The 18,459-nt window shown below is 37.0% G+C and overlaps 1 protein-coding gene and 1 pseudogene across 6 annotated transcripts in view; one reads left to right on the top strand and one right to left on the bottom strand.

Annotated features, from left to right (window-relative positions):
- LOC107725026 (NEDD8-activating enzyme E1 regulatory subunit-like) overlaps positions 1-11,967 on the bottom strand; it is a 14,894-nt pseudogene extending 2,927 nt beyond the window's left edge.
- Positions 11,968-14,308: 2,341 nt separating this feature from the next.
- The window catches only part of LOC107725040 (carbonic anhydrase 7-like), a 10,324-nt gene continuing 6,173 nt past the window's right edge, over positions 14,309-18,459 (top strand). For 2 of the 6 annotated variants that reach the window (XR_001638078.1, XM_016534180.1), the window contains exons 1-3: positions 14,321-14,477; positions 14,711-14,950; positions 18,042-18,239. Coding sequence is in view for 5 of the 6 variants with exons in the window: in XM_016534180.1 (XP_016389666.1) it covers positions 14,914-14,950; positions 18,042-18,239 (235 nt within the window). In the remaining variant the exon portion in view is untranslated. Of the gene's footprint in view, positions 14,532-14,710; positions 14,951-18,041; positions 18,240-18,459 lie in introns of all 6 variants that reach the window. The other 4 variants (XM_016534182.1, XM_016534183.1, XM_016534181.1 and 1 more) reach the window with 4 other exon arrangements.

Here is an 18,459-nt window from a genome sequence, read left to right as displayed (position 1 = left end):
AAATTCTGTCATTAATTACTCACCCTCATGTCGTTCCAAACCCGTAAGACCTTTGTTCATCTTTGGAACACAAATTAAGATATTTTTGATGAAATCCGAGAGCTTTCTGACCCTCCATAGACAGCAATGCAACTGACATGTTCAAGGCCCAGAAAGGTAGTAAGGACATTGTTAAAATAGTCCATGTGCCATCAGTGGTCCAACCTTAATTTTATGAAGCTACGGGAATACTTTTTGTGTGCAAACAAGACAAAAATAACGACTTTATTCAACAATTCTTTTCTTCCGAGACAGTCCGATGCCATATTGCATGTGTCATGGTACTCTCGATAATGGCATCGGACTGTCCCGGAAGAGAAGAAATCATTGAATAAAGTCGTTATTTTAGTTTTCTTTGCACACAAAAAGTATTCTCGTAGCTTCATAAAATTAAGGTTGGACCACTGATGGCACATGGACTGTTTTAACAATGTCCTTACTACCTTTCTGGGCCTTGAACATGTCAGTTGCATCAAAAACATCTTAATTTGTGTTCCGAAGATGAACGAAGGTCTTACGGGTTTGGAACGACATGAGGGTGAGTACTTAATGACAGAATTTTAATTTTTGGGTGAACTATCCCTTTAAGATTCTTACAGTAAAGGTTGCTAAATAGGAATTAGAAGTGAAAAGAAAACAAGTTTACAGTGGCTACATGCAAATGTACAAGGAAATCTGGAGAGAGAATCGAGAGATTCAAATGGATAATTCACAGGTTATTGTTCATTTAATCAGGTGACCAGATAACATGACCCCAATGTCTTGTTTTTTTTTTTTACATTGTGATAGTAAATAAAAAGAAGAATTCAATAACCCGCAGCATAACACTTGGCAAGATTAAATGAGCTCCTGCTACAGAAAACCATGAATCATATCAATGACAGATGGAAATAAACAGAGCCTGACAAATTTTAAACTCACTCTTTGAGTGACAGATAATGATTATTTGCAGCACATCACTCAAGTGGCTGTATACAAATAACGAAAACGCATTAGCATTTACATTGAATGTGGTCAGAATCCATCCCTGACCACCTCCGAATGTGGTTCCATTGATCCGATCACCAAATGCACTCAAAATCAATGTGTCTTGGTCATTTACTCCTGGCTTTTATTGTGGTTATGTGCTATCCGGCAGTTGTATGATTATTGAAAATGGATATAGTAATACAAGCAGTGGAGACGGTTAATGAGAAAGGCCATATTTACATTCGTAATATGATTTGCCTTTATACTATTAAATCCATATTGTAGCGGATGTCACAATATGCATTATGAATGTTTAATGAGATGTGTGTTTGCAGGATCCTGAATAAGTACATAAACACTCACCTCCCAGAAAAGCGGCGACTGTGTGTGGCTCAGCAGCTCCATAACGGCAGCTGGAAGATATGAAAATAACATTTACACTGTTACCATCTGATTATAAACAGAGGGACCAGATGAACAAGAGAATGTCTGCTTCTTTATTATCAATATTACAAAACCACTTTTAGTATAAATATTTAGTTTGTACAGCTTCAAACCAAACGAGCTTAACTGTGAACTTAAACTTACAACTCATGGATGTAGTCATCTTTCACATTGACGTTCAGACTGTACTCCTGTAGAAGACTGTTTACACACAGCTTGAGATTGTTAATGTCTTCCTCCACCTGGTAATTGTAGACACCTGAGAAAAACAGTCGTACTCTATAATATCAGAGTGACAGAGTTCATATACACTGTCGTTTAAAGGTTTGGTGTCCATTTTAATGTTTTTGAAAGAAGTCTGTTATGATAGATACAGTAAAAACAGCAATATTGTGAAATATTGTTACTAGGGATGTCAATTTTCGATCGTCGTTTAAATTAACGATCAATTAATAGATTAATCGTTAACCTTAATGCTGCAAAATGCTATTGCAGCGGCATGCAGTCACAGGCATGACAGAATTTGCAAAAGCCACTCAAAAAAAAAAATAATTAAAACCGTTCTCACTCGAATTAAAGGGGTTTTAGTCTGAATAAAATGCTAGTAGCAGGATTGTAAAATGAATAGATGTGATTATGATCATTTAATAAAATGAAGAGAGTGCGCCGTATAGGCTATGTTTAAGATCATTTGACTTTGTTGACTGTTTCCTATCCCGTCACGGAGACCGCTGAACGTGCCTCTTTAAATGGTTTCGTGGTTCTCGTTGTTGTATTTTAAAACACAATTGCAATGTTTTCAACTTACATTATGGCATTTCAAATAAAATTATCCCAAACGTAACTGTGGTGCGTGTGGCTGTGCTGCGCAGTCAGTGAACCGCTTCCATCGGCGCTGCTGAGTTAAAATTCTGGCGGTTTAATGCCTACAAAAACGGCTGGTAGGGACAACAACGAGTTACTTCCCGGGTTCGTGTCGTAACAAATCCAGATAAACCCCACCCTTGAGAAAAGGCAACAAAGGGGGTAAGGCCATGCAGCACTGCTTTGGAGAAGAGGAAGAGAAAACTAGAGGTAAACTAAAAATCTATTCATATATGAATCGCGATTCTGTCTTCTAACGATTCTAATGGATTCACAAGTTTCAAAATCAATGTTCTAAAGCAGCGGTTCTTAATACTGTTCCTCGCAAAAACGAAGCATTAACATGTTAGACTGCACCCCATAAACACAATCAAGCCTAGAAAAAAAGCAGTGAACCACCCCTTTAAAATCCGTCATTTACAGTGCATTAGATTGTGACAGTGCATGCGTGCGTGCATACGAGGACGGAGCGAGCGCGGGTTTCGCTGGATGTAGTTGGAGGTTATTGCTCACGTCTGATTCAGCACAAATCTAAATGTTTCCATATTCGCAATGTATTTGAATGTTAAACTATTATTTATAATGTAAACTAGGCTTGTACTTTGCACGCATTCACATATAGACGGAAAAGATCATCTTCTTCACATGAGCAAAAACGTCCTTGGCATAACAGCAGAGTGGACTGGTATATTACGGTCTATTTAAACTGACCAGTGTAACCTTTTATATGTTTGGTTGACTGTATTTTATTTTGATAATGAACAGACTGCGATGTAAGTATGAATTTTTTTTTTTTTATGAAAACAAATTGTTATTTTTATTTTAGGCCTATTATTTACATAGGCTATACATTTTCCTTAAAGCATCCATGCAGAAACTTGTAAACGATGCTCTTAGTTGTGACATCACTGTTTAGTGACATATTGTCAGTGTCGGTCACATCGCCTTTTAATTGCTGTTTTGAATCCAGCAATTATTTATTTACAAATTATAAGCTCTGATTATGACAAGTTTAGTATAAAAGCTTTGTTTATTAGAGGAATAATTGGTTAGCTGGGAAATGTTACATCGCGACCATGTCCGAGTCGCTGCAGAAAACAAAAAAATTGAACAACAAAAACTGGAAATGTTGCTGGAGACGGGCTTATTTAAAATGCAAACTCATTCTCTGCCAGCAGGAGGCGCTTTTAGAGTGATAAAACTAGCGGTTTCTCCAGTAACGGCTGTAATCAAAGCAGCTCCGCTCATGAACGCTTCTTTATCAGATCAAATGAAAATGCCATCGAAACTTTTCTGAAGACAGTCCTTTCCCTTCAGAGATACATTCATATAAAACACCCGTGCCGTGTTATGATTTTGAAACGTGCACTGCTCATGTTTATTCCACGAAGTCAAACAGCACAAATAAATCAATGTATGTGAAACTGGTAATGTATATCGAAATATCGGAAATGTGTTTAAAAATCATATCACCGTTATTGAAAAAAATTATATCGCGATACATATTGATATTGAATTATTGTCCAGCCCTACCGTGCGTTTGCTGACTGAATTCCAGATGCGCAGATGTATGTACAATGCAAGTAAGAGATTCATTTCACAGTGTAGACTTAAGTGATTATAACGATAGTCTTGTTTTTTTGAGAGTGCTTAAACTCGCGATAGATCAAAGTTAGTGATAATGTCACTTTCTGTATAATAATTTAATCGGTGTTTGAAGAACCTTGGAAAGCAAACGTTTTATAATTACCAAATTCTAATGTTTTTTATTAAATTGTAATCACGTTAAATACAAATTCAGTCCCATTAAACATACTTTATTAGCCTACATGACACCCATGTCTGGTTCTTGCCTAAAAAGACGGGTTTATGATGTTTGTAGTTAATAGATTTGGCTGCTTTTAGCCTTACCCTGGAGTTGGTTCACCCTCCGCCTATGATTAGTTCGATTTACTAATTTGTTCCCTCATTTTAGTTAAATCATGGGTTATTTAAGGAACATAATTAATGAAACATGGACTGTGGCCACAAATTAATAAGTCGTAGGAACAAATTAACAAGTTGTAGGAATGAATAGCCTATCTGTCCTGTGTCCCGCAGCCCTGAAAAGCGCTTGAAACAATTATCTGGGGAAATGAATTAGTTACTACATTTCTATTGCTTTCCATGATGAAGAACTTTGTGTTGTTTCTATTTTAATGTACTTTTAAAGTTTAAATCACATTAAAAGCTTAATTTGTACATTATGAATGATGATGCATTTATATACCGTCACCATCACTCACAGCCGCTCACATGTGTTTTGCACATGAGCTGCACGCAGCCCAAAATTAAATAGCCTAGCTTAATCGACCATCGATAGCTTTAATTGATTGCATCTCTTATCAACAATTAATCGATCATCGATTAATCGTCGACATCCCTAATTGTTACTATTTAAAATATACTGATTTAGAACCAATACGGTAATATTTTCATGGTACTCCAACAAAGGTGGCATTACCATAGTACCATGTCCAAAATAAATAAATAAATACATAAAATAGTGACAAATCCAAGTTGAGTTTAGTATACAAAAATACTTGAGGATTTTTTAGCATTAAAAAAAATCTGTGACTTGATGGATATATATTTTAAAATCTGTGCTATGGTTGAGAGTTTCTCAATTATATATATATATATATATTTTTTTGCCTGTTTTGATAACTCTTCTGACCTGGGTATCGGGAGTGTTGCTGATAGAAGCGATCGACTGAGTGGAGCATGAGGTACAGAACCATCTCACTGTCTGTGCTGTCCATACAGGATGCTATGGAGACAGAAAAAATAGCTTAAACACACACAGCAACACCCAAGCATGGATATACACATCAATGAACCATGTTAGTAACTCCTTCTAAACAATCCTGTGCAGTGGCCATAACATTTATAAATTGAGATAAACCACAGGCGGCCAGAGAACCGCAGAGAAGACATACTGATTTCATCTTTATTGAAAGTGTCCATACTGTATTCTTCTGCCAGAGACCTGCAGCGCACCACTCGGAGGAAAGCTGCGCTTTTACCTGTGGGACACAAAACACCACACAACATAGGCTTTATGGAGAAAGCCACCTGTTAAAATTCCCAAAGATGAGATTTTTCACTAATTGCTGGAACCATGAACATCACGTACGCAAACAAACTGATGGAATAAGAGAACTGATGTAGAATATTACAGGATTTTGCAAAGTGTTGGAATATCCTGACAAAAACCTTAAAATAGAAAATATTCTGATCTGAGAGCAGACTATGGGAGTGTGTGTGCAATACTCACAGAAAAGTTTGATTTCCTCTTCAGAGATGCTTTCTGGAGGCTTTGTGGTAAAAAGATCATTAATGTTAATGTGCTAATAAAAGAGATAAACTGCAGTTATTACAGAAGAGTGTGTTGATTGTGTAAATACCTTTCCAACTGATTGTAAAAGTGCTTCGACATGTTTGGACACAACTGCTGCGTCCTTCATGGCTTTGTCTCTGTAGCTGAAATCGAAAGTTCCAAACAAATGCTATTTTACCAAAAACACAGTCAGTAGGAATCAAGCGAAAGCAGCAGATCGACAGTCATTACACATGTCTGAGTATGTAACGTTCCTCAGCTGTTGGTCATTACCAATAGTTCTTTGCAATACCAGGCAAATTTCACATTACTAATAAAATAACACATTACTACTAATAAAATGTTTCCAGACTATTTGTGATTTGAATGCTGAATACCTACACATTTTGTAACTTGATGAATTTGTCTGAATCTGCAATCATGTCTGGGATGGTTCCTCGCACAGGTAGCTTTCCGTTCCCCTCGTTTCGAACAAAGTCCCGCACTCCTTGTGCCATCACCCAGAAGGATGGGCTCTACGATAAGACAGATTAAAGCTACTGGTTTTGTATAAACTGATATTATTGAAAGTCATACATATATTTCACTTTTTTTTTTTTTGCTTGTAACTAAACATTTACAGTAAGAAGCACATAGGAAAAATTCGAAAACATATTATTCTCTCTCTTTTTCAATGTGGAAGTAAGCTATTTCTTATGAATGTGTAAGACATCTGACACTGAGTAAATAACTAGAATAATAAAGTGCAGTAAACTACTAAGTACTGTATTTATTATTACAATAATAAATTAAAATAATGTGATGTCACAGTACCACTTTTCAGTATCAAAACTATTTTTGTACAGCTAAAATAACTGACTGACACTGGAAACCTAGGAAACTCAAGTTACAAATTGCAGCATCTGCTCTTATATTAAAATTAGATGGATAACAGAGAATACAATTTTTTTTAAAAAGCCACCTTTTCACTACCTCCAACAAACAGCAAACTAGAAGCCATACATTTCCCCAATAGAGAGTAGTATGGGAGATCTGATTTTATGTGCATGCATGCAGAATTTTCAGAAGGGATTTATACTTTGAGTGTGGCATAAACACATTTCATTACACCAAATACACAAAACAATGTTCTTTTTAGCAACATCATATGACCCCTTTAAATATTTCAAACCTTTTTCATTTTACCATGGCAAATAAATGGAGGGTAATGAATGAATCATGACCAATTCCAATTGCCACTAGGAGCAGAATGCAACAATCGTACGTGAATGTTGAAGACAGTTTAAAGGTGGCTTAGGAGTAGTTTTGCATGTTCCTACTAACCTGTGAGGTAATATTTTCACACTGCTCAGCATTAAAAATGTCCTCCGTTGCACTGGGGACCTACATTACAACGGGACAAAGATCAATACAAATCATATGCAAGGAACATATACTATAACTACAACTTTTCAAATGTAAGGAGTTCTACCTTGGTGGGGTTCAGAGTCGTGTTCACATTCTTGATTGCCTCCTCAAAGTTCTCTTCATCTTCAGGTTTTCCGTTCTCATTCGTAAGGATTCCTGAGAAAATACAGAAATTAAGGCAAACCCACGACAAGAGAAATGAGCTACAAAATTTTTTTGAAAGGAACAACATGGCATTACATTACCTTCTCTGATGAGTTGTCTGAAAGCTTCCTTCTCCTTATAATTCTTCGGTAACTGGGAGTTGTGCTGGATCAGAGAAGATACACTATGAGAAGGTCTATTAAGAGGTCATTTAGGACATCTCATATTTAGAAAGCTCATAAGGATATGTCAAAAATTACCTCACTATACCACTTTTCCAAGTATTTGGCAACCACAATTATCTATGGCATATGACTGTGATCCTAAAATGAAACAAAATACATACAATTTTTTAAACTGCAATGATTGAAACGTGAACACAAAATCCATGCAAGTCAGTCACATACAATAAAAAGAACATCAATAATCAATCTGACCTTCTTCTCCATGCTATCCAGGTTGTAGGACTCTATGTGGTGTTTGAGCTCTGTGAATGGCTGGTCTAGCCTCAGGTCTTCTAATGCATTATCTGGATGAGATTCGATCACTGTAGTGAAAGACACAGACAGACCCTTCAACATTTTCACAAAAGATGTATTTTTACATAAATGTTAAAGGGGTCATCGGATGCAAAATTCACTTGAAATGTTGTTTGAACATAAATGTGTGTTGGAAGTGTGTGTACACATCTACCCTATAATGATAAAAATCCACCCAGTGTTTTTTTAAAAAATCCCTATTTTAAAATCCCTTTTCTCAAATCAGGCTGTTCTGAGATTCCTGTCAGAATGACGTAGTTCTGCACACGCCGCTCCCACAACTGACTGACGTTGATTGACAAGGCCGTCTTACCTTAGACCCGCCCTGAGTGAGCTGAGAGCTGTCCGGCATTGTTTCGACTGCAGGGGAAGACAAGAATGTCTCCGATTAGCGATTGAGGTGTTTTGTTGTTGGATGTAATAATGAACATAGCAGTCATCATTTTCTCCCGACATCTGAGCCGCTGAAGATGCAGAGGATTAACGTTACTTTCATTTTTTGAAGGGAATGCGCTGATCCAGATCGACCTAAATGCGTTTATGTTCGCGCGAATCATTCGTGATCCAGCTTCATCTACAGAAGAAGTGAGTATAAGGGTTTTTTATGAATCTTTGCAAATCACCTTTCCTAATAATGTGCTAGTTAGCAGTGGCGGCTCATCGGGAGAGGCAGGGGAGGCACAGCTTCCCCATAATTTTGAGGTAAAAATGGGAGGAGGACGATTTAATGTTAATAAAATGTCGTTTTCTTTACGTTTTCTGACTAAAAGAAACCAAAAAGCCATTTTAAAGTGGTAAAGCAAAAAATAATAATAATAATAATCGGCAGGGATCCCGAGACAAATACAATTAGTGTGCCTCCTCTATTTTAAAACCCACGAGCCGCCACTGCTAGTTAGCCAGTTTCGTGGCTTAAGTTTACAGTCTGCTCATCACCCCATGGAAGAGGGGCGGGGTCAGCACAGCTCATTAGCATTTAAAGCAACATGCAAGGAAATGGCTTGCTCTGAAAAGAGCCCAAAAATTATGGATTGGCCATTAGAATAGAAATAGAATAGAGATTGCAAATGTTAGAGGGTCAAGTTTTTTAATAAAAAATTAGAAGTAGCATTAGAATAGAGAGTGCTAGAGTTAGAGGGTCAAATGAAGATGAAAGAAATGTGTTTTCAGCCGTTTCTTGAAAATATGCCTCATTCTGTGACAAGAAGCCTCATCAGATCACAAAAGGAAGCTTTTGACTGGTGTTGTGGAGTAAAGGTTATAATTTTCTCTTTTGTTGGACGACAGGTTTAGAAATGTGAATACAAGGGAGGTTTAGCTTTAGTCATTTTAATTTAAGCATGTTTAGCTTAGTTAATGGAAGGCTACCTGCTGCCATCAGAGCAAGTGTAATTACTGCATTCACACGCTCCTCGAATGCTCTCATTTCCCGAGTTGTGCTTTTAAGTCGGAATGTGAAAACAACATGGACACTCTCGTTACTACAAAGATGTGTTGGATTTGTATTATTAGACCTTTTCGACTTGAGTTCACGTGCATTTTCTCAGTCGGGAAATTAATTTTCATGTGCGGTGCCAGTGATGATGTTTCATACGTCCGTTTCGGAGAACCAGAGGACAAATATTTCAATCGACCGCTCAGGCATGGCACCGAAATGAGGCACCGAAATCTGCTTTCAGATTCGGTTCTAGTACATACCGGTTACATAGGTAACGGTGCCATATTGGTACCGGGTTTCGGTACCCAACCCTATTTTTTACACTACCATTGAGAAATTTTAACCAAAGTATGTTACAGACTTTTCATTAAGACCCTCAAGAATCATATCAACTTGTGGAAAATGGGCATCCGATGACCCCTTTAAGGATATTCAAAATGAAATTTTAGTAACGTTATTGCACTATATTTCAACCATCCTGTCCAAGTTCTAATAAACTAATCTCTCGAAAAATATTTTGCTTCAGGAAATTATGATTATATTACCTGTGTGCTCCTTCACAATCAGTCTCATGTAACCGATAAGTCCATATGTTCGACATACAAGGAACGTCACACCAGCATCCCATAACACACTGCCCAGCCTCAAACATGTGCTGTCAAAATAAAGATACAAAGGCATATATTGATCTGAAGAATCAGCACATACAACCAATCAAATAGTAGCATAGGGTTTTTTTTATTTAACATGTCAGTTTCGTAATGCATTTAAAAGTAACTCATGAAAAAATAAAGGAACAATATATTCAGATTTGTGTTATAGTAGTATCACCTTTCTGGAAGCTGGACGCCAATGACCAGACTAAATCTGTGGAAAAAACTCAGGGTCGTTGTCCAAAAGCTTATCAGGACTCTGAATATCAAAAAAATAGATAAACTTAGATAAAAAGATGAAAAGATACACTACCTCACAAAGGTCTGAACACATTTGACTGAATTTATGTCCCTTTAGAATTTATATTCCTTTAGATATAGAGGCTTATGATTAAATGATTGCAATTAGTTATGTTAATAAATATTGCACCCTATGCACACAACCGTTCAAACGTCTCAGGAAGATGTTTTAATGTTTTTGAGAGAGATTTCTTATGACCACCAAGGCTGCATTTATTTTATCAAAAACATATTAAAATCAGTATACTGTGAAATATTATTATAATTTTATATAACTGATTTCTATATTCATATACTTTAATATGTAATTTATTCCTGTGATGGCAAAGCTGAATTTTCAGCATCACATGATGACATGGTGCTCAAGAAATATTTCTTATTATTACCATTGTTGAAAACTATGTTATCAGTGTTGTACTGTCTTTAATATCACCTAAATATTTTAATGCATCCTTGCTAAATAAAAGTATTAATTAAAAAAAAAATGGTAGTGTTTTTTTTTGTTTGTTTTTTAATTACATTTGAATTGTAAGCAATAATCTTGGCAAATGGTGGAAACCCTGAAACCTTAAAATATAAGATTGTTTTGATTTGCTTAAGATTTCAGTCACTATACATTTCCTATTCATTCAATTTCATAGTTTTGTGTCCAAACCTGGTTTTGTACAGCCGAGTTTAAAGTTTAATCTAAAAGTAAAACTACAGTATGTTTACATTAACACTGACCTCTTCTACAAAGTTTCCAGACACATCACTATTGAGCTCCTGCAACAGTTCAGTAGCAGCCTGAGCCCTGTTCTGCAAAATAAGCACAACATCATTCAACATACACGTCACTTTAGGTTTGGACAGAGTTGTTATGGACACACAATTCTGTGCTTACCTTCCCAATACTGCTGCTGGTGAGAAAAAAGCTGCAGAACAGATCAAAGCATGACCAGAATCAGACGCATTTTCAATACGGTGCAGTCTGATAAATGTATCCATACATCACACTATAACCAAAAATCTCTTTAAGATTGTTACGAAAACAAGACAATGATTGTTAGGCCAGTGACTTGTTTCCAACATCCTCCCCTGACACTTTGTGCCCATCAACTATGGTAAAGGCTCCAATTCCTATAAAGTAGAGTAAGAATAATGTTAACACAATCATCTGTATGAATTCATGTCTCAGTGTTATGATTTGAGGTGCACAGGGAGAGAAATACTGATACCTGGCAGCACAAGGTTTTTGAGGATTTCAGTGCCGGTTGCAGTGGCGTTGATGAGACACACATGGGCATTTTCAAGTGCTTCCTGTCCATGATCTCCCCACAACCTGATACAAACATATAACAACCAATAAATGACCAGCGTATAAGTATAGCTATAATAACATAATCAAAGACAGACAGGCAACAGTCAAGCAGATTAATACATCCAGTGGTTTCTGATCAGTAAGGATGTTAATAGGCTATATATGGAAATTAGACTGATTATGTTGCTGCAGTGTATTGAATTAAAGCATGATTAATCTAAAGTAACTCTGGAATGATTAAAGCTCTTGCTATGACCGATGGGCCTCTATGTATGTCAGCGTTAAAGCAATTGGAAAGCTTAAAACTAATGCTGAAGGAGAATGGCAGTGCATGTATACTGCATTATTCTGTTTGTTTGTTTTTTAAACCCGACCGATATGTACCTGAGCTGCCGATCATACTTCTGCTCTTTGCTCGTTTTATGGTCTGTCATGGTCCTCTGTCTCTGTCTGTGACGGCTCGATCCTACCGGCACGCTGCTGTTTCACTATTTGGAGATTGACATTCGCAGATTCGATACAGACAGACTTGTTATTCTTCCGTTTGGCCAAGAGTTGGAGCCATTGTGCCGCTTGAATGATGACTTAGCTCTTTTAATATTTGTCCATCTTGGGGACTTGTAAGTTTTGTTTCCCCCTTCTTCACAATAATTTGGTTTGTTAATTAGGCTACTACGTGAAAAGGGTGAGCAGACGTGTATTTAAAGTATCACTGGGTTACAAAATGGGGATTAAATTAGTTTTACTAATACATCCTAAACGTTGATGAATGAATGACTGACATTGACAGTCATCTCTGTCAAAATGTGGGTCAGTTTGCACATATTCACTCTAATGCTGACACTAGGGTCAATCACACCATGCCTTTCCACAAAATCGCAACGGTTTATCACAAAACAACAAAAAATAAATCACAGTCTGGTTTATCTTTGCTAAACTGCTCCTCTTGCTGAGGAGCTGTCATCTTCCATCAGTCGAGGAACTTTTTCACCCTGAGAACCACAAATACAGAGAGAAAGAAAAAAAATGAACAGTCTCACCCTGTGTATCTTTTCTTCACTTCAAGTCCTCAAATGAACTAACTTCACTTTATCATGACAGCAGGACGTTTACCTCCTCAGTAGCCTTCAAGACACAAAAAGCCACTGCAAAGGCTGGTATGGATCCAGCAATATTTCTTAATTACATTTTTTTAAAACAGCAATATTCAGTTGTCAGTGTTTTTTTTTCTTCTCTCTCTCTCTCTCGAGCGTCTCACTATAGTCCCCAGTAAATGCACGAACTAATTGTTTACCTTCAATGCAATGCAAGTCACATTGGATAAAAGTTTTTGCCAAATACATCAAATGTATAGTGCTATCATATCATAAATAAATCATTACACTTAAACATATGGCAACCGTACATACAGTAGGCTACAACATCTCCAACCCCAGTGACTGTTCTGTTTTCTCCGACACTCTTAAAAATAAAGGTGCTTCACAATGCCATAGAAGAACCTTTTTTGTCTAAATGGTTCCATAAAGAACCTTTAAGTGAAGATTTCTGTGGTTTAACAGAAAATTTCTGTTTCACAAAAGGTTCTTTGTGGCGAAAGAAGGTTCTTCAGATTATAAAAAGGTAAGAAAGAGATGGTTCTTTAAAGTACCTTTGACTGAATGGTTCTTTGTGGAACCAAAAATGGTTCTTCTATGGCATCGCAGTGAACAACCTTATAAGCACCTTTATTTTTAAGAGTGTATTTATAATATTTCTTGTTGCATTGCATCGATATTCTATTTTTGACAGCTCTACAACTGTAGGCTATCTCTGACGTGGTTCTGAAACTAAAAGCTGCCTAGCTTTTTTGGTGTTATTAATTTTGTAAATTACAGTTATAGAGTTGAGGAAAGACTCCCAGACAGCAGCTCTGACTCAAACACATTATTTTTATTGCATCATATTCAAGTCATTGTTTTGAAGTATAACACAAGCATGCTGTTAGAGCAAAGTGTAAATGTCTCATCATAGTGCACTTTTTGCTGGCGTTAATTTTATTATTGCTGTCACAGCTGTTTTCACATTACGATTTTAACATATGTCCTCATCTCTTTCTCTAGAATCTGTTATTTGAATATGGAAAAAATATCTAGATGTAATCATCAGTCTGGGGTCCAGCCTTCCCACAACCCAGCAACAAAGCAAAGAATGGACGAATGGACAAACAGAAGTATTATAATTATACACACTTTTTATTTGTTATTTTGACCCATTTTCCCAGGATGATGTGCCCCACATTGTACAGGCACCTTAGTTTTTTTATTTTTAGTGCCACAGGTTCTCGGACAGTGGTCAGAAATGAGAATGGGCAGGCATTCATGCACCCTGAACCACGTCATGATCATGTAGCTATGAAGTTTTATTCAGACAATGTGGCTCTCACGTTAATGATTCACAGGTAGAGGTAATGTGTGAGGTAATTGTCTGTTAGGGCAATTGCTTTTGATTTATGTAAACCTAAATCTTAACAAACAACACATTTTATTCTTAATTATTATTAGCCTATATAATTTAGTTATATTATAATCATTTATAATAGTAAAATATTAATTTTAATCTGTTTGACACATCAGTTAGTGCTGATCCTGCAGTGGTTATTTAAACCCAACAGGAAATATTCTTTATACAGGCTATACCAGGGTTCCTCAAATCTTGCCCTGGAGGGCCAATGCGCTGCAGAGTTTAGCTCCAACCCTGATCAAACTCAGCTACCTGTGATTTTCTAATGATCCTGAAGACATTGATTAGCATGCTCAGGTGTGTTTGATTAGGGTTAGAGCTAAACTCTGCAGGAAAGTGGATCTCATGGGCCAGATTTGAGGGTCCCTGGGCTATACTGTCATGTTTGCTTGTTTTTACCAAATAGCCTACACTAAGGTGAAATAAATGTAATTATAACTAGGCTATTTGAAGCAAAAGTTTTAATAGCTAAGTATTATTCTGCATTCTGAATGTTATCAAGGTAACTTTCAGACTCAGAATGAAGTGTCAGTGGTAAATGTCTAAAACAACGATGGTAGGCTAATATGCTCCCTTAAGTGCCCTTCCAAATAGCTAAGGAGGGCACAGTGATGCTCACTTTTAAATAGAATTCGCCCTCGATGTTTTTCTATTCAAATCTCAGATGAAATGATCCATTTGCCGTCAACAGTTCAATTACATGCTGCTAATTCAATGTATTCAAATATTTAACAGGTCCAGACAGAAGTCCTCCTCAACACACAGCGCAATCGGCTTTAGAGGAGGCGGGGCCAGATCGGATCAGCTCATCTGTCAATCAATCACAGCACTCTTCATTCACCTGTTACCGCTGTCATTAGACTCGACTCACACACAACTCTCCTCTGCACCACTCGAGACTCTTCTGCGCTCTTTACAACATCAAAGAAGAGGGAGCAATGACTGGCCATCACTGGGGGTATGGGGAGGACAACGGTAAGTTAATTGCAGTCATTTAATTGCAGTCCGAAACTGAGTTTACAAGTAAGCGTCAATCCCCAAATGTCTTTTTGTAAATCGGGTTTGACCACTGCCCAGCACCGTACAGTAACTGTTGAACTTCACAGTAAAATTCATGCATAAAAAAAAAAAACAAAAAAACTTTTATTTCTGAAATGCTGGAAACTGCTTTCAAGAATTGGCTAATACTATTACGTCACCGCTCTGCTACAGAGAGGAAGCTGTTAAGAAATAAAAATATTTGTGCAACTGAAGTGGGACATTATTTTTACAGCAACAGGTATGCAATAAAAGTTTAAAATATGTGTTATGTGGATTTATATAAATTGCACGACTAATCATTTTAGCCTGCTAGTCGACCAGATAGGTGGTAAAATGTTTACCTTATGCTTATGTTTACCTTTCTGCTAATTTTAAGATTTTAATTTAATTTTTTTTTATTTTAAGAGATAAAATGCAAGACAGAATACCATTTGAACCACAGACAAATTGCTAAATGATTATTAGCTCATTTTTAATGAATTATTATTAATAATAATATTATTAAATAAAATGACAACTTGACAGATGACAATTTCAGTGCCATACGGTTTCAGGACAGCAGAGCCAGGCCAGCAGTCTGATGCTATAATCTCCACCCTAACCTCCGGTTTCAGACCGCTGGCCTGGCACTGCTGTGATATATATGACTCTGTGGTTCTGCAGGGTCACCGTGATTTTGCCAAGTAAGACATGTTCTTTTGTTCATCTTTTGTTGATCCAGGATCAACATTACTGTCCAAAAATATAGACTAAACCCAGTCCCTACCCCTAAACCTAACCCTACCCATAATTTATTCCTAAAATCAGTGTGAAATGATAGCTGATTACCAAGGGTGTAGAACCACCTAACCCTGATTGTAAGCCTAAAACAGATATTTCCTGAAAAGTTATCCCTCAATTCTGATTGGTTAATTGGAATGTTGTTCCAGGATCAACAAGGATGTTGTTCCAGGATCAACAAGGATGTTGATCCAGGAACATGTTGTACTTGGTGAAATCACGGTCACTGGTTCTGCAGCTGGTTATTGCAACCGTCAGTTTGTTGTGAGCTAGAGATGGTGAGAATGTGTGCTAAAATCAAGCAGACATTACAGTATAGCGTGTATTGCAGTTATGTTGACAGAACGTAAACTGCAGCACACTTAGAATAAACATAGGCTACTTTAACTGTTGTCTGTTGGTGTGGCCACTAATCATTTTAGTTTTCTGTTTTTGGTGTGAACGGACTAGCCAGAGTTTTGACATGAAAATGCCATCCAGATATCATGCAATGCACAACTTCACACCAAATAAAGAAATTTGAATATCAAGATCCGCTTGATGAGTGTTCCAGCCAAATTAGTAACAAGCTTCATTATCACTACAGTTAATATTATTAATGGACAATTTTGAATCCCCCAGTTAAACCGTAACACTAGAATATAGCCAGCCTGCAGTGGGTCAGTTTTTGTGCTTGTCCAATCATTTATTATATGTCCAGTCATCTGTCGTTAGATTTAGTGTAGCATATTTGGTTGCCCGGTCCACTGTTAATGCGAGATTAGCCCAGTTATCTTTTAAAGGGATAGTTGCTGTTTAAACAACGTAACCAGGCTGTATGTGATTTCAAGACTGGGATCCTGCTACAGTTCACTGAGACAAACAAAAGACATAGAAATGTTGTTAGGTCTCACTCGCTCTCAACTAACTCAAATGCATAAAAAATGTTTAACAGTGAATAGCTGACACTTGATTTTACTGTGTTAATATGTTTAAATGCATCCCCCCCCCCCTCCCCCCCCCGCAACCGTCAGTTTGTTGTGAGCTAGAGATGGTGAGAATGTGTGCTAAAATCAAGCAGACATTACAGTATAGCGTGTATTGCAGTTATGTTGACAGAACGTAAACTGCAGCACACTTAGAATAAACATAGGCTACTTTAACTGTTGTCTGTTGGTGTGGCCACTAATCATTTTAGTTTTCTGTTTTTGGTGTGAACGGACTAGCCAGAGTTTTGACATGAAAATGCCATCCAGATATCATGCAATGCACAACTTCACACCAAATAAAGAAATTTGAATATCAAGATCCGCTTGATGAGTGTTCCAGCCAAATTAGTAACAAGCTTCATTATCACTACAGTTAATATTATTAATGGACAATTTTGAATCCCCCAGTTAAACCGTAACACTAGAATATAGCCAGCCTGCAGTGGGTCAGTTTTTGTGCTTGTCCAATCATTTATTATATGTCCAGTCATCTGTCGTTAGATTTAGTGTAGCATATTTGGTTGCCCGGTCCACTGTTAATGCGAGATTAGCCCAGTTATCTTTTAAAGGGATAGTTGCTGTTTAAACAACGTAACCAGGCTGTATGTGATTTCAAGACTGGGATCCTGCTACAGTTCACTGAGACAAACAAAAGACATAGAAATGTTGTTAGGTCTCACTCGCTCTCAACTAACTCAAATGCATAAAAAATGTTTAACAGTGAATAGCTGACACTTGATTTTACTGTGTTAATATGTTTAAATGCATCCCCCCCCCCCTCCCCCCCCCAAAAAAAACCCTGTTTCTTTTTCTTTTTTCCTTTTTCCCCCCCATTATGAAGAAGCCTGGTTATTGGCTTGCATCCAAAGCTGTTTTTAACTTCCTTGCTGTAAATATGCATTTTTTTAAAATAAACCTTAAAGTTGTGTTCCCATACTATACATTTACATCCTTTTACAGTAAAGTTACAAATTCCATAAATTCAAACATTGTCATAATGGCATCATCATTTCAAGGGGTAAACATGCATTTTATTTTACATGCACATTTCTCTTCACAAACAAATAAAAAAAAATGACCTTATCAAACTGAAAAAGTTTCAAAGTAGTTTCAAGCTACTTTTTAGGCTCTCAACACACACACAACAATATCTAATGTAATGTAGATAACTACATTAAATATAGTAAGTTACAATACAGTACGTAATGTTAACTTGAAAAAGATTCACTGTTATTTACATTCATTTGATGTCTGGTTGGTTAATATTGTTTTTCTAGGTCCATCAGCATGGTACAAAGTCTATCCCATTGCTGAGGGTAACCGCCAGTCACCTATTGATATAGTCCCTGCAGATGCTGTATTTGATGCCAGACTGTCTCCTATCTCGCTGTCTTACAACAACTGCACCTCTGTCAGCATATCAAACAATGGCCATTCTGTGGTAGTGGAGTTCATTGACTCAGATGAGAGATCAGGTTGGTATCAGTGATATAACATTAATGCTGCTTCAAAATGATACTGTCATGGTTGGTTGATTGGTCTCTAGATGTTCAGGGAAGAACACCGCTTTGAGCAGGCAACATTTAGTTCTCTTTCTTCATATTTGAGTTTTTGCTCACAACTAGTTTCTGCTTCTTCTTACAGCTCTCATGTTGTGCACAGCCACTGTGAAATTGTTGTATGTAAAAAAAAAAA

This window comes from Sinocyclocheilus rhinocerous, unplaced genomic scaffold (assembly GCF_001515625.1).
Source record: "Sinocyclocheilus rhinocerous isolate Xijiao unplaced genomic scaffold, SAMN03320098_v1.1 scaffold1266, whole genome shotgun sequence".
In the NCBI taxonomy this organism is placed as follows: Eukaryota; Metazoa; Chordata; class Actinopteri; order Cypriniformes; family Cyprinidae; genus Sinocyclocheilus; species Sinocyclocheilus rhinocerous.
This window is presented reverse-complemented; position numbering and strand designations above follow the sequence as displayed.